At 52.5% G+C, this 14,956-nt stretch overlaps 1 protein-coding gene across 5 annotated transcripts in view; it reads right to left on the reverse strand.

Annotated features, from left to right (window-relative positions):
* Positions 1 to 6,490: 6,490 nt before the first annotated feature.
* The window catches only part of RAB3IL1 (RAB3A interacting protein like 1), a 35,968-nt gene continuing 27,502 nt past the window's right edge, over positions 6,491 to 14,956 (reverse strand). For all 5 annotated transcript variants that reach the window (XM_054026521.1, XM_054026520.1, XM_054026522.1 and 2 more), the window contains 3 exons: positions 13,277 to 13,376; positions 10,434 to 10,500; positions 6,491 to 9,915 (listed from right to left, as the gene is read on the reverse strand). In XM_054026521.1, the coding sequence (XP_053882496.1) occupies positions 9,833 to 9,915; positions 10,434 to 10,500; positions 13,277 to 13,376 (250 nt within the window). In that variant the 3' untranslated portion in view covers positions 6,491 to 9,832. The remainder of the gene's footprint in view (positions 9,916 to 10,433; positions 10,501 to 13,276; positions 13,377 to 14,956) is intronic.

Genomic DNA, 14,956 nt, shown 5'->3' on the forward strand with positions numbered 1-14,956 from the left:
GCCTTTCACACTGCTTATAGAGTATCTACCTTATGTACTAAATATGATGTATTGTGCTTTATGACAAAGGCTGTACAACAACCCCATTATAGTATTGCTATGGGAATGTTATTGCTTGTATTGTTATTAGTTAGTTTAGGATTATGTTATTGTTGTTGTAAAAGACGTAATAATAGTAATACCTTTCATGTTCATGCTAATCATGCATTATCATTGCATCCAATCAAAACCCCTAAGGTTGAAGCATCTAATTTAGAATCTGAAGTCCAGGACTTGATGCAAATAGAGATTTGAGAATGTTTGTTGTACTAGAAGTACAAAAGGGGGGGGTTGTGGAAGCAGAGAAAAGAACTGACAGAAGGGAACTGCAATGCATGATGGTTGTTAGCAAGAGTCAGGCTTCGTAGAAGGGAACTGCAATGCATGATGGTTGTTAGCAAGAGTCAGGCTTCGTTAGCAAGAGACAGTCTTTGTTAGCAAGAGTCAAGCTAGCTGTGACCCTGATAACCCTGATAACGCGAGATTTGTAGAAGCCAGGATTGTGTGAGGATTGTGTGAGACGGGTGAGAAAGAGCTGTGTAAGAAGTCATTGTGACCTCAGTATAGATAAGGTGTAGAAGACCTTGTGTAGATAAGGTATAGAAACTAATTGTATGTAGGCAAGAGTCAAAACAAGTAAGGAAATGAGATATCAAGATGGCCTATGTATAAACAAAATGCAGCTGTCCCTCATTATTTCTGTAATGAAAGGTATAAATGCTTGCTGTAATTAGTTACCAGAGAGAGACCTGCTTGCTCTCTCCTCTGCACATGTGAGAGTTAATAATAAAGCCTCTGACTTGCTGTACCTAAACAAAATAGTGAGAACTCAGTTTTTCTCCGACACTGTTCTCTGATCTGGGGACTCGGACCTTCAGTGCCACCTCGCAGAAGAGTCCCAAGGGCTGATTCTCCTCCCATTTATGCTGGTGTAAATCCACCAAGCGAGAGAGAGCTGTAAGGCTGATGTGAGATCAGAACCAGGCCCTTGCTGTCTTACTGTTGTCACAGGAATCAGTACAGCCCTGGTAGCCTTCCTGCCTGTTTGCTCCTGCACAGCCATGGACAGTTTTCTTTCTGATTTCCTTCCCAGATATTTCCAGAGAGGGAAGGACTTGGCTGTGTCTGAAGGTACTAATTGTCCCCAGGGCTACCCCAGGAAGCTCAGAAGTCAGAGTGCTGCCAACTCTAACCATCCCCTCTAGCTCTCATCTCAGGAATCCCAGCAGCCACACTGACACCAGCCCTGATCACAGTACAGAATTTCCAAAGCATCCTGGACAAAAGAACCATGCAAGAGTGGAAGCCAGATTTCCTTTAGGCCCCCCACCCACATCTCTAGGGTTATCGACTGCTGTGGCACAGACCAGCAGGTGACATACGCTCTGGGAGCTCATCCACCATCTCACCCCAGAGTTGTCTAACAGCAGAGGTCTGCCAGAGACAACCTCCTGCCCCAACCTGCTGGAGTAACTCCCCAGCTGCCCCGCACCATCCCTTCTTACTCAGTAACTACTGGTCACCTTGGTGGCAATAAGAATGAATAAAGCCTGAGGGACTTGGGCAGGTCACAAGGGAAAAGGACAATGACTGAAAGACACCGGCACTGGCTGGTAGCCATCGTTACTACAGCCCAGCCTCCACACCCAGAAGCTTGAGGGAAACGACAACCACCTTGACCAAAGGCAGCCTATTTCTTCAGCCCTATGGAAAGGCAGGGGAAATGGTGGCCATTTTTAATAGGGAAGAAATTCATGAATTTGATGCTATTTGATACCCCCTCAGGTCTGCTGTGAACATACCAACTGCCACAGACAGGCGAGAGGGGACTACAGGGAGAGAGACACAGCAAGGGATCTAGGAATCGATGGAATTACAAGGGTGCTTCACTCATGTATTTGAGGGTAGAAGTGGGCCTTTACGGGCTCAGGACCAACTTCTGCCCTGACCTATGCCCCATGCGAACCCGTAGATGTAGGAGCCCAAGGGTGTGACTGTGGGAACAGTTAAGCCCAAGGTGGGTATTGGACCCTCTATCACCCCTTCTTTAGGATCAGTATGAACCTCCAACCCTTCACACCAAAACCCTTCTAAACCAGTGTTTACTTAAATCCCTGTTTTTATTTCCTTTCCCAAAGGGGAATCCTTACAGTTCATTCTTTGTGCTGCTCCTGGTTGTGACCTGTATTTTGACTGATTAAAAGCATTCTAAGGTGCACCATTAACATTCCCATGGAAACACCGTGCACAGTGTGAAGCAAGATGTGGGTGCACAACCCTCCTGAGCCTTCCCTGTGGGACAGTGCCAGAGGAGGAGGAAGGAAAGGCTGAAGAGTGGTTGTTTTGTGCCAATCTGAGCCCAGGTGAAACTCTAGGCCTGCGAAGATGCACAAGTTTGGATAGCAGATTAAGCTGTAAGAATCCTGAGGGAAGTGGATGGAGACTCAGCAGTTGGGATGTCTCACACTAGGACCAAACACCAGGTGATACGCTGTAGGGAATAGCCACGCGCTGTGCCTAGGGACATCTAACAATCTAACACATCTGCTGGCTGAGACTTACACCTGCTTTTCCAGGCAGGCTCTGCAGCGGCACGCACGGTACCTTATTGGCGTTACAGTAGGCAGTGTGCCCAGTGCAAGTTCGGCACCCGCTGGCAGGGAGCTGCCATACTCTCTCCAGGAACATGCAGGCGCTCTGTGGGGAGGATAACGGTTGCACCAGCCGCTGTTCCTCGCTCTTCTAGAAGGAACCATCATGAAAGTGGCCCAAGGGGGCTGTATCCGATTTCATTTCTGCTCGGGAGAAAAGAAGCATCTTTCAGTCAAGCTTCAATTGAAATCAGAGGGATACTTTGGGACGGAAGGAGCAGGCACAGCCCATCTGTTTCTGGCTAGTGTCTGTCCACTGGAAACCCCTTGGAGCTTAGCCTCAGTTCCCTCTTGGTGGAGTAAGGGCTTCATTCATCCTTGCGCAGGGCCCCTTTGCACTAGCTCAGCTGGCACAAAAAAGGCCATAGGCCCACCCTGAGATCGCTTCCCCTCCCAAGGACTAAACCTGGCAGAGAAGGTCCATACTGCAGCTGTGCCCCTCTACCCTGCCACCACCCGAGCACCAGGCACAGAGGGCATGGCGAGGCAGGGCACGGGCAGGCTGGAGGAGGGACAGGCAACGGTAGATCCGCTGTGCCCCTGCAATGGCTCACAGAAGCCAGGTGCTGGGGCAGTGTAAGGCAGGCCTGAGAGCTATGCTGGAGGCTGACCCATCGACCACAGTATCTGAATGATTTCCCTCTGTTCCTGTGCTGGCATGGGGTGGAGTCTGCCCCTGTGTTCCCAGCCTGAGTGTGTGTGTGGTCTCTTCCTCCAGATAATTACCCTCGTTAATCAAATCAAGCCCCAGCTACTGGATAAATCTGGCCTCAGCAGGGATCTAGATGCACTCAGCAGGTGAGTTCACTAAGCTTCCTACAAGCCTGGGGGAAGCTAAATTGCCTCTGCATTAGGACTAACCCTCCTCCGTGGGGAAGGCAAATGCATGGAAGCTTCACGTTGAAAAGGTAATGTTTCTTTTGCAGCTGGAGTGGAGACAGGCTTAGGAGGAGTAAAACAGTGCTGAGGCGAGAAAGGCTACCCCACTCTCAGGAAGAGACTGTTTAAATAGGACAATACTGGTAAGGAGATGATGATGCACCCAGGAGAACAGTCACGTCTACCCCTTCCAGTGGGCTGCTGAAAGACAAGACAGGCCCTGTCCTAGAATCTCATTGGATCCTAGAACCCCTTTGGATCCCAAAGTCATGGGCTGGGATCACCCACTGCTTTAGTGCAGGACAGTCTAATGTGCTGTAATGACACAGGAGAAAGAAGGCTAAATGCTGGGGAACCCTCACTCCCCATCATTGGGGGCCCATTTTCAAAGGTAATCACTGATATGCCCGGGCCCCAATGCTGGTCCCACCTACTGAAGGTAGAATGCTAGGAGCATTGGTCCTGCTGGGGAAACGGTGTACTTGGGAAAAGAGGATCATTGAATAGGTGAGTTTCTGGGACAGACAGTCCATCCTGTGCAGCCCTGTAGGTGGGGATCCTACAAATAGACAGGTGTTATGAGGCAGCAGTCCCATAGGAGAGGGGTTCCTGGTGGTTATGCTGCCTCCACAAAATGAAGAGCAACATCCGCTGTCAGGCTGTAACACCAGGAAGTGTCTCTTGCTTGGTTCCTGCCAGAGCAAGGAAAAACAGGCCAGGTCACAGAGCAGGCGAGACTCTTCATTCAGTGGAATAAAGAGAGACTTGACTGTCCAGATCCTCACAAATGACTTTGGCTCCCAGTCACCTCTTTGTTACCCGCACTAATTCTGCATGAGAATGAGCTCTCATTCAGCTGTTCCTGCTCCAACCAGCACTGGAGGCCGTGCTGTTCCACACCTCAGTCCCATGCCTGCCAAAGCTCCAGTGCAGGGGAGACCATGCACAAATGAATGGGAATGGGCTGGTATTGGCCTCCCCTGCCCGTACTGAAGTCAATGGGAGTTTGGCTGTTGACTCTATACGAGCAGGCTCCAGGTCTGTTGAAGTGAATGAGTTGCTATAAGACCATGTCCTTAGGACACATGTATTGGCAACTCACGAGTAGAGCTGAAAACGTCCCAGGATCCTTTTATATTTAGGTGAGAACTGACCTCCAGGGCATCTTCAACCCCAGCAGTGATGGGGAATGTCATTTGGCTGCTGTGTAAGCTCATCCGAGGTGACCGCTTGCAGCTAGTCCCCAGTGGAGGCTGAGGGTGAGCCTGATGCTGCGGATGATTTAGACTCTAATGTAGCACATTTCTGGACACTTTTCTGCTCTGATCTCACCCTGCACCTTGTTCACCTTTGATTTGCTGAGTTCCTTTCCCAGTCACCAGGTCCCACATGGTCAGAAGTGAAGGTGTAGTGATGCAAACCCCCTTAAAACTCAGCATTTGCCCTACCAGTAAAACAATTATAACCAATCTACCCCCATCAGACAACAGTGAGGTTTGAACCCAACAATCTTCAGCTCCAGCATCTACTCCTTGAGCTAAAGAGTTAACTCTCCTGGTCAGAGGGGTTAACAGACACATAAGCATCCTATGCCACTAGAGGGAGGCAAAGACCCACATTCTCCTGAACTGGTTACACAATCACTGCCGTTCCATTCTTTATGTAACAGTACCATGGTATCCCCTGTTCCTATTGCAATACTGCAGTTCCAGTACCTCTGATTTGCCAGTTCCTATAGTGCAGGAGAGGGCACACTATAGCCCGCAGGCCAGATCCGGCCCATCAGGGCTTTCAATTCGGCCCGCGGGATTGCCAACCCCGTGGCGCAGCGGGGCTAAGGCAGGCTCGCTGCCTACCTTGGCCCCATGCCGCTCCCAGAAGCGGCCAGCACCACATCCCTGCGGCCCCTGGGGAAGTGAGGAGGCAGAGGGCTCTGTGCGCTGTCCTCACCTGCAGGCACCGCCCCCCGCAGCTCCCATTGGCCGGGAATGTGGAACCGCTGCCAATGGGAGCTTCGGGGGTGGTACCCACAGGCAAGGGCAGCACGTGGTGAAGCCGCCTGCCCCACCCCCATAAGCCACTGCTGGACATGCTGGCAACTTCCGGGAGCGGCATGGGGCCAGGGCAGGCAGGGAGCTTGCATTACCCACGCTGCTGCCACCCCGGACCACTCGAGGTAAGTGTTGCCGGGCTGGAGCCTGCACCCCGAACCCCTCCTGCACCCTGCACTCCCACCCCCCGCCTTGAGCCTCCTTCTGCACCTCACAGCCCTCCTGAACCCCAACCCTCCTGCCCCAGCTCTACATTCATGGCCCTGCATACAATTTCCCCACCCAGATGTGGCCCTCAGGCCAAAAAGTTTGCCCACCCCTGCTACAGTGGCACCAGGGCATCTCCTAGTCCAGGGGTAGGCAACCTATGGCACCCGTGCCGAAGGCGGCATGTGAACTGATTTTCAGTGGCACTCACGCTGCCCAGGTCCTGGCCACCGGTCCAGGGGGCTCTGCATTTTAATTTAATTTTAAATGAAGCTTCTTAAACATTTTAAAAACCTTATTTACTTTACATAGAACAATAGTTTAGTTATATCTTATAGAGACTTATAGAAAGAGACCTTCTAAAAATGTTAAAATGTATTACCAGCACGCGAAACCTTAAATCAGAGTGAATAAATGAAGACTCGGCACACCACGTCTGAAAGGCTGCCGACCCCTGTGCTAGTTTAAGCAGTGCAGGAAGCCAGGGTGGGGCACGATGGGCAGCAACTCCACACCAATCCACGAGCCCCTCCGTAAGCTCATCCTGAGGAGCCTTAGACCAGCTTATCACCACAGAGCTATTTGGATCCTCATTTTGGCCACTAAACTGCTTCCCTGCCCTCCTTGATGTGGCCAAGCCAAATACGGAGTCTGGAATTGTGATTCTTCCTCTAGGCAAAGATTTATTTTCCTTTATAAAGAGCAGAGTGCAGCCATCTTGCTGTTTAAATTGAGCAATTTCAGAGTAATTAACACATTGTTTTTGTCTTACATTTAAAACAAAGTGTCTAGACCAATAACAGCTTGCAGTTCTCTAACTCCTTTCATTCCGAAGCACTTTACAAACGGATAGGAAAATCTACACAGAAGGATCATCTCACCCACTGCTGACCTGCAGTGACCTCCAAGCTGGAACACCGCAGCCGGTTAACAGCACACAACAACATTACATAGCAATTTACAGCAGGAACCAAAGCAAAATAGATCCAGGTGGAACTGCAAGGAAAGAGCTGAAATCTGACTCTGAGGAGGACATTCTCAGCTTTCCCTCATCACAGGTGGTGTAAATCAGAATAGCTTCACTGGACTCAGGCCTTGGCTGCACTCGGGAATTCACAGCGCTGCCGCGGCAGCGCTGTGAAGCGCGAGTGTAGTCGCGCCGCCAGCACTGCAACAGAGCTCTCGCAGCACTGTATGTACTCCACCTCTCCGAGGGGAGTAGCTTGCAGCGCTGCGAGTGAGCATGTAGCGCTGCAGGCTCTGATCACATGATGCTTTACAGCGCTGCACTCGCGGGGAGGGGGAGGGCGTTTTCACACCCCTGAGCGCAGCAAGTTGCAGCGCTGTACAGCACCAGTGTAGCCAAGGCCTCAGAGAGATGCTGATTCACACCAGCCCAAATGCTGGCACCCAGCCTAGCTCGTCCCTAAACGCTCACTCTCCAGGCCTGTAATTCACAGTGTAAAATACCTTCCCTTGCAGAAAACAGCTAATATTTTTTCAGCCAGGATCAGAGTGAGGATTTCCAGGGCACCCAGTTGCTGAAGAGGAATTAGACCTTGCAATCCCACTATGGCTCATGGCTGCTGAAGCAGAGCCAAGCAGTGGGGCCACAACTGGGTGCTGGTGTTTTAGACCAGCCCTATTCTAAGCAGGAAGAGGTAGGTACCATGGGAGCATTTCCAGCATCCTCCTCCCAGCTACCCTCCTGGGGAGCAGGACTTGAGTTTCACTTACTGACCAACCCTTTGCTTGCAAGTGCCACTGTATGCCATCAGGGTGGCACCAAGGGCCACCAGGCAGAGCAGCAGGGTGCAGCCAATATTCGCGTGATGAAAGGAGTGCCTTTCCCAGGATTGCTGACCCATCTTATGCAACAAGGCATCTGCTGACCTGCAAACAGCCCAGAGGTTCTATTGCCATTTGCCTCCCTGTCCCAGACAAACACAAAGCAGAACAGAAGGCGACTCAGGCACAGCGTTTTCCTTTGCACGTGATCAGGTTACTTGTGTAGCAGCTCCTCCGGGGAGAGGCTCTGACATCACAGACGATCTGAGTCTGGGTGCCGATGGGCTGAATCGCGGCTCTGCTGATGGCAGTGGAGTTACATCACAGAGAAACGCGGCTCAGCAGCGCCAGGTGAGATGATACAACAGCACAGGATGGCAGCCAAGACGATGACATAGTAGACGAGGTTAATTATTCAATTATAAAAACACTCCAAGGCAAGGATCATGGCTTTGCAAGGTTCTGTAAAGCACCATGAATATTTAAGGTCTAAGCCCAAGCTACTGGAAGCCCAAGGATTTCAATGAGCCTTGGATTAGGCCCTCCCAGCACTACTGCATATGATCCTATATTAATGACAGTGGGAGGGGAGATGTGAGCTGCAGGGGGGCCTAGGAAATGGTTGCCCCAGGCGCTGTCACCCACATGCAGTGGTGTCTCAGGGCTCCCTGCTGGGGAGCTGGGAGACCATTAAGAAAGCACTGCAGAGGTGAAAGTAAGCCGGTCCGGTCCTGCGTACCGGTAAGAGCCGGTACACAGCCGACCGTACCACAGGGGGCAGCTTCCCTGGGGCCCAGCAATTTAAAAGGGCCCGGGGCTCCCAGTAGCAGCTGGAGCCCCCTGCCCTTTAAATCACTGCTGGAGCCCCGGGGTAGCATTGACAGCGACGTCCAGGAGCCCCAGGCCCTTTAAATGAAGGGCTGGCCAGGGGAGTCTGGCCCCAGCCCCGCTCCCCGAACCTTACTCAGGACCCCGGCTGCCCTGCGTACCAGTAAGTGCCTTAAGTTACTTTCACCCCGAAGCACTGGCAAGGCTCGGGTCCAATACAGGAGTCGCTGGGTGAAATTCTACAGCTTCTGTTATACAGGAGGTCAGACTACATGATTTAATGGTTCCTTCTGGCCTTAATCTATAATGGAGCAGCACAGAAGTGAATGCCCAGGGCCAGAGCCTATAACTGGCCACTGAGTAGCAACTGCCTGAGTTGGGGGCTATAAGAAAAGCCAGAGAGGAGACAGCCCCAGGCTGGAGTTTATATTGAGACAGCAGGGAGGTGAATGCCTGAGGCCGCAGCCTAGAAACAGGAGTGGCTAGGAGGCATCTGTCCTTGGCTGGGGTTTATAGCAAAGCAATAGGGAGATGCTCATTCCTGCAGTGACCATAGCTGGGCACTGCTGCCTCACAAGGACCTGAAGAGACACTGTCTGCAGCCTAGTACAGCCAACCTCAGCATAGCTGTGGCCAAGTTTCTGTTCTGCAATTTCTATTTGCACTGCGACTGAGGCCCCAGGCACGGAGCTTTGGCCTACGCTGTAGCTCTCCCAGCGGCAGCTCTGAGCTGGGTTACAAAACCAAACCCTGAGCTGAAAAGAGAATCAAACCCCTCTTTGTGACTGAGCGAATGGAAAGTGACTCCTACAGGTGACTGCCAGAGGACGAGGGAAGCACTTGGAAAACATGCTTTGCATGGCTCTCAGTGAGATTACTGTGCGGTGCTGGCATTTGCTGGGGGCATAGCCGAGCAATACTGCACCCCTGCCTCGCTCAGGCAGAGGGGTGGATGTGGGAAGGCCCAGCTGCAGTTCAGTGCAAAAGGACCCTCTGCCAAACAGAGGAACCCAGGACCCTCCTCGTGCACAGCAGGTCTCGGAGAATCCGCAGAAGCAAGATTGTGTATAAAATTAAAAAAACTGGCTATAGGCAGCATAGAGAAAAGGGTCCACTATGGACAGAACTTAGTGCTGGCCACCCCCCAGAGCTCAAAGGACCAGCCCATCTCTGGGGGGAGGTGAGGGTGTCTGCATCTCATAGTCACTGTGAGAACGGCAGCAAGGAGGCCTTTGGACGGGGGAACTCTGCTCCTCCCCTCTGCGGTTCACATCAGGCTGGGAGAAGGAGGGAACCCCGTCGGTGTAGATGCGCTGCCTCAGTCTGTCTGTCTGCTGGAGTATGTGACGTTCGTGCTGGGGCAGCTCCCTTCAGACGGCGAGGCCCAGCCTACATCGCACTGGGGTAGAAGCCCAGCTTGGCCATGGACATTTCCCTCCTGAGCCGCATGATTTCCCAGTACATCAGCTCCACTGCAAAGCAAAGGGGCAGGAGGGTTAGCCAGCCCCACACTAGGTGCCGTGCGAGCTACCTGGCTCAGCCCCCTCCCCTATGAGTGGGACATTGGTCCACACAGAGCGTACTCATGGACTGGATTGAGCCATAGGACTAGGGTCATCCTGCTCAGCCAGCCCTGCAGCATGGGGCATAGCCCCCCAAAGCACAGTGTGGGCACCTCCCTTCCTTCTCCACCCCTCTCCTGCCCGTCCCACCTCAGGCCTCTTGTCCCTCTCCCTTGCTTCCCTGCCCCTTTACTGACCTCTCTCCCTCAACCCCTCTACAGCTCTCCACATCTCCCTCCCATTCAGCTAGACTGGGGCCCTCCCATCCCTCCAGAGCATTCACTAGGCTGAGGGAAAGTCCCTCCTGCCCTCTCGCCTCCCTTCACTGAGCATTAGGAGCCCAGTCCCTTTCTGCAACAGGGAGCAGCCTCCGCAATAGTTCCCACTGACCCCCAACCCTCTGCTGGGGGCCACCGGCTGCCTCTTACCATCCTGTCTCACCAAGCCCTGCTGGATGTAGCGAATGTAGGTGAAGAAGTTGCATACGGCTGTGATCTAGGGGAGAGAGAGAGAGAAAGACACTGCTGTAAAACAGCCTCAACAACAATAATAATAATTAATAGCACAGCAGGGGCTGGCCAAAGCAAAGGCAGATACGCTGGCTAGAGGATCCCTCTTCCTTAAGGCTGCAGGGTTTGGTATCGCCACCACCCATCTCAGTGCTTTGGCATCATCCTATATGCTCACAAGGCTGATTTTTCACAAGTGCAGAGCATCCGCAACTCCAGCTGGAGTCAATGGGAGCAATGGATGCCCAGCACTACTGTCACTTTGGAAATCCTGGTGCGAACCCATGGGACTCCCCCTGGCAGGAGGAGGAGGAGAGTAAAGTGGGACAGGCAGGGGAAGTGCAGACACAGGGCTAGACTGGGAGTAAAGGGCTGTGGGGTCTAATTTCTGCTCTGCCACTGAGGTACTGTGTGACCTTGAGCAAGCCACTTCATCTCTCTGGGGCCCTATCTCCTCATCTGCAGCAATACTGCAGTACTTTGAGAATTATGGATGAAAAGAGCTTTCTAAGTCCTGTGTATTTTCAGCCAGGGATGAGAGTTAGGAGAGAGGCAGATATTTATGTGTATTCAGTACCAGAAATTAAGGCTGTGTGAAGATGAGCAGGGGCCAGCCAGTTTCACTACAATATGTGTAACTGAAACATCCTGGGCCAGAATTACAAGACCTTTGCACTTTGTGAACATTCAGACTTGAAAGGAACAATTGAGCTCTGCTGAAAGAAGTTTTACAACACAAGAATTTCTTTTGTTTGAAAAAGCCCTAGTGAAAAACGACACTGTTTGTGCAAGGAGGAGTTGTGCTAAATTGGACTGTTTTTGTTAAAGTGACAAAGTTTGAGCTCTATTACCAATATCCCCCACAGCCCTACCCCAGACAGGGACTGCTGTAGGGAATGATTTGCTCCTTTAGGCCCCAAGACAGCAAAGCATTTAAACACATGGTTATCTTTTAGGCAAATGCTTGATAGCTTTGCTGAAGAGAGCTGAGCATAACCATTTGTTTAAGTACTTTGCTGACTCAGGGCCATAATAATACGGAATAATTTACTTTTTCAGTGCCCTCCAGAGTAAAAGGAGAGTCTGCTTCCAGAACAGCCTTAGTCACTTGCTCTCCACTGCACAGTAATGAAACCCAGCATTCAAGGAACAGTGAATTATAGTTAGGGTTACCATATTTCGAGCCTCCAAAAGGAGGACACTCCACCGGACCCCGGACCCACCCCCAGCCCCACCCACGCCCCAACTCCGCCCCTTCCCCAAAGTCCCCGCCCCAACTCCGCCCCCTCCCCTGCTTCCCGCGAACATTTGATTCGCGGGAAGCCTGAAGCAGGTAAGGGGGTGTGTGGGGGGGAGGAGGAGCAGCCCAGGCTGCCCCCCCCCCGGCGTTTCAGGCGTCCCGCGAATCAAGCCGAGCACCCCCTGGCCCCCGGACCCCCGGCCGAGCATCCCCCGGCCCGCTCAGCACCCCCCAGCCCCGCCGGCCCCCCGGCCCACTCAGCACCCCCCGGCCTGGACCCCAGCCGAGCACCCCCTGGCCCCCCCGGCCCGCTCAGCACCCCCCGGCCCTGCCGGCCCCCCGGCCGGCTCAGCACCCCCCGGCCCAGCCCCCGGACCCCCGGCCGAGCACCCCCTGGCCCCGCCGGCCCCCGGCAGCACCAGCACTCTGCCCCGCTGGCGCTGGGCGCCCCCGGCCCAGCACCGCCGCCCGCATGTCCTGATCTTCCCGGACATGTCCGGCTTTTTGGGATTTGCCCCCGGATGGGGATTTGGAGCCCAAAAAGCCAGACATGTCCGGGAAAATCCGGACATATGGTAACCCTAGGTACTCCCAGCTTTGCTGGCATCCCTGGCTTACCTTAGAGCAGGCTCCGGCGACTGCTGCTGCTCCCTGACTCTTCGAGCAGCCCTGTTGCCTCCGGACCTCAGCTGCTGGCCAGGCACTTCTCCTACCTGGACTCCAGCTGCTCTGCTCTTCCCCTCTCAGACTGTAAGAGCAGAGCTGCTGGCTTCGGGCAGCCCTCCCCTGCCTCAGGACCCAGAGCTGGCTGGGCACGTCCCTTCCCCGGCTCCAGCTGAGCTGCTCGGCTCCTCCCCTCTCAGACTTACAGAGCCGAGCTGCCGGAGCCAGCGTTACCGGCTTCGGGCAGCCCCCCCCTGCCTCCGGACCTTGCACCGTGGGAGCAGCTCAGCTGGAGCCGGGTAGGAGAAGTGCCTGGCTGGGGACTCGGGGTCCGGAGGCAGGGGGGGGCTGCCCGAAGCCAGTAGCGCTGGCTCGGGCAGCTTGGCTCTGTAAATCTAAGAGGGGAGGAGTGGAGCAGAGCCGCAGCGGGAGAGGAAGTGCCGGCCATTTTCCCGGACATGTGTGGCTTTTTGGCAATTCCCCCCGGACGGGGGTTTGATTGCTGAAAAGCCGGACATGTCCGGGAAAAACCGGATGTATGGTAACCCTATTATAGTGTTTGACAAAATCAAAGCTTCACAGAGAATCAAATCATGGAGAAGAGAGAAGTAAAGACATATTTTGAAAGTTACTGTTGCCTTAAATGAGTAACATAACCCAGACCACTGCATGGTATCATACCCTGAGAAACAGGGGTGGGTAGCAGCGATCAATGCAGACTGACTGAGAGCCAATCCAACTCTATCAGCCAAATTCGCCCCTACTGTCTTCCGTGGAGCTACACCAGGGATTAATCTGTTTCAGTTCCTGGAAGGAACTGGGGAGAAAAGATGGCCCCCTGGGATGCTGGAGGACTCACCCTGGCCCTGCAGGATGGTGAGATGTAATAATAGTTCCCAGAATCCCCCAGCTTGATGCGGTGTTTGCAGGCTCGGGACAGGCCACTCAGAGCGCACTTCCTGTAGGGAGAAAGGAAAACAGTGCTTCAGTGAAGGATAGCTCCTGGAGGAACAGAGCATGGCAGCTGGCAGCTTCCTCAAGCCAAACCCCAGCAGCCAGGTCTGAGTCAATCAGAGCCCAGGAGAGGAAAGAGGAAGGTGGGATTTGAGTTCTCTGCTGCCAGAAACAATTCAATAAAAGCTGCAGGAAGGGGCAAGTACAGGAGACTTCTCATCCTACATTTGCACAGGAGGCACCAGGAGCTACACAATCACCAGGTAAACTGATACAGGGCCCTGCATGCCAGGGTTCCCCCTGTATGGTCTGAAACCAGAAGGACATGCAGTGCTGGCAACAGGCCAGGAGAAAAGCGGTTAGAGATTAGGATGAAGCAATGTAACGAGTGTAAAGAGTTCTGTCTGTTCTCTGCACCCACTCCATCATACATGCACTTGGGGTTACTCGGCCTTAGGAAAAGGGTCTCTATGCCCTGTGAGGGGAGGGGGCTGTTCCTTCATCACCACTCAGGGCTCGATCTGTTTGGTCAGAGTGCTATACGACAGCTCTCCGGATCGCTCCGAGACCAGGTCTAGTGCACATCAGGAGGTCTGTGGCCAAGCTCAGATTGCGGTTCAGTTTCTCCACGCAGAAACATGGCACATACAATCCATACTCTGACTACTCAGATATTTAAGTTGTTCCATCCTACTATTATCACAGTGGGAGTAGTGGGGTTTTAGGACATATTCCCTCCATAATACAGATTCCCTGATGGACCAGAGCCACTTGGACCACCCAGTCTGATCCCTGCATTTTGCAGGGTCTCTCACTATTTTATTCTCATTAACCTAGTCTCCAACCTTCTCTTGAACTCTGTAGCAACAATGCTTTGACCATCCCCTTCACTGCTCCGTTGCTCTGAGCATCCCTCCTAGACCTTCTTCTTCCTCATCTTTAAAGTCATTGCTCTTTGTCCTACCATCTTCTGAGCCTGGGAACTTTCCCCTTTCTCAGTTTATACTGTTGTTACACTGAAGGTATTTATAAACCAAAGGCCAGATCCTGAGCTCAGTCACACTGGTGTAAGTCCAGAATAACTCTGCTCTTCCCTTGGCTCATGTCCAGTTCAGAGCCAAAGCCTGGAGTCCTTACTCAAGCAGAGTTTTCACTGGAGCCAATGGGAGTTTTACCAAAGTTCCTCATCATCTGTCTCTGTGCACACAACTACTCACTGGGAATTGAACCCAGTTTCAAAACACAAGCCTCTAGCATTTGAGCTACAAAGGACTAACTCCATTATCTGGAGATAGTTGAAGGTGATAACCTCTTCTACGGCCAGCCACAAAGGGGATATGTAATACTCTCTGGCAGCATGCTACTACATAGCTCCTTTAACCTCCCCTTATACATGTCTTCTTTTCCAATCAGTGAATCATTTCTTCATTGTCCTTTAACGTGTGTCTTTCCGGGAAGCTTATTCTGCTAGAACCCACAGCACAGAGTCGGTCAGTTCTAACCTGTGCCATGTCACACAGAGGCCAAGTTCAAACATTAACTTTTAACTTCAAACACTAACTTAAACAAGAAAAGGTTTATAAAT

The sequence above is a fragment of the Malaclemys terrapin genome, chromosome 4 (assembly GCF_027887155.1).
Source record: "Malaclemys terrapin pileata isolate rMalTer1 chromosome 4, rMalTer1.hap1, whole genome shotgun sequence".
Lineage (NCBI taxonomy): Eukaryota > Metazoa > Chordata > Testudines > Emydidae > Malaclemys > Malaclemys terrapin.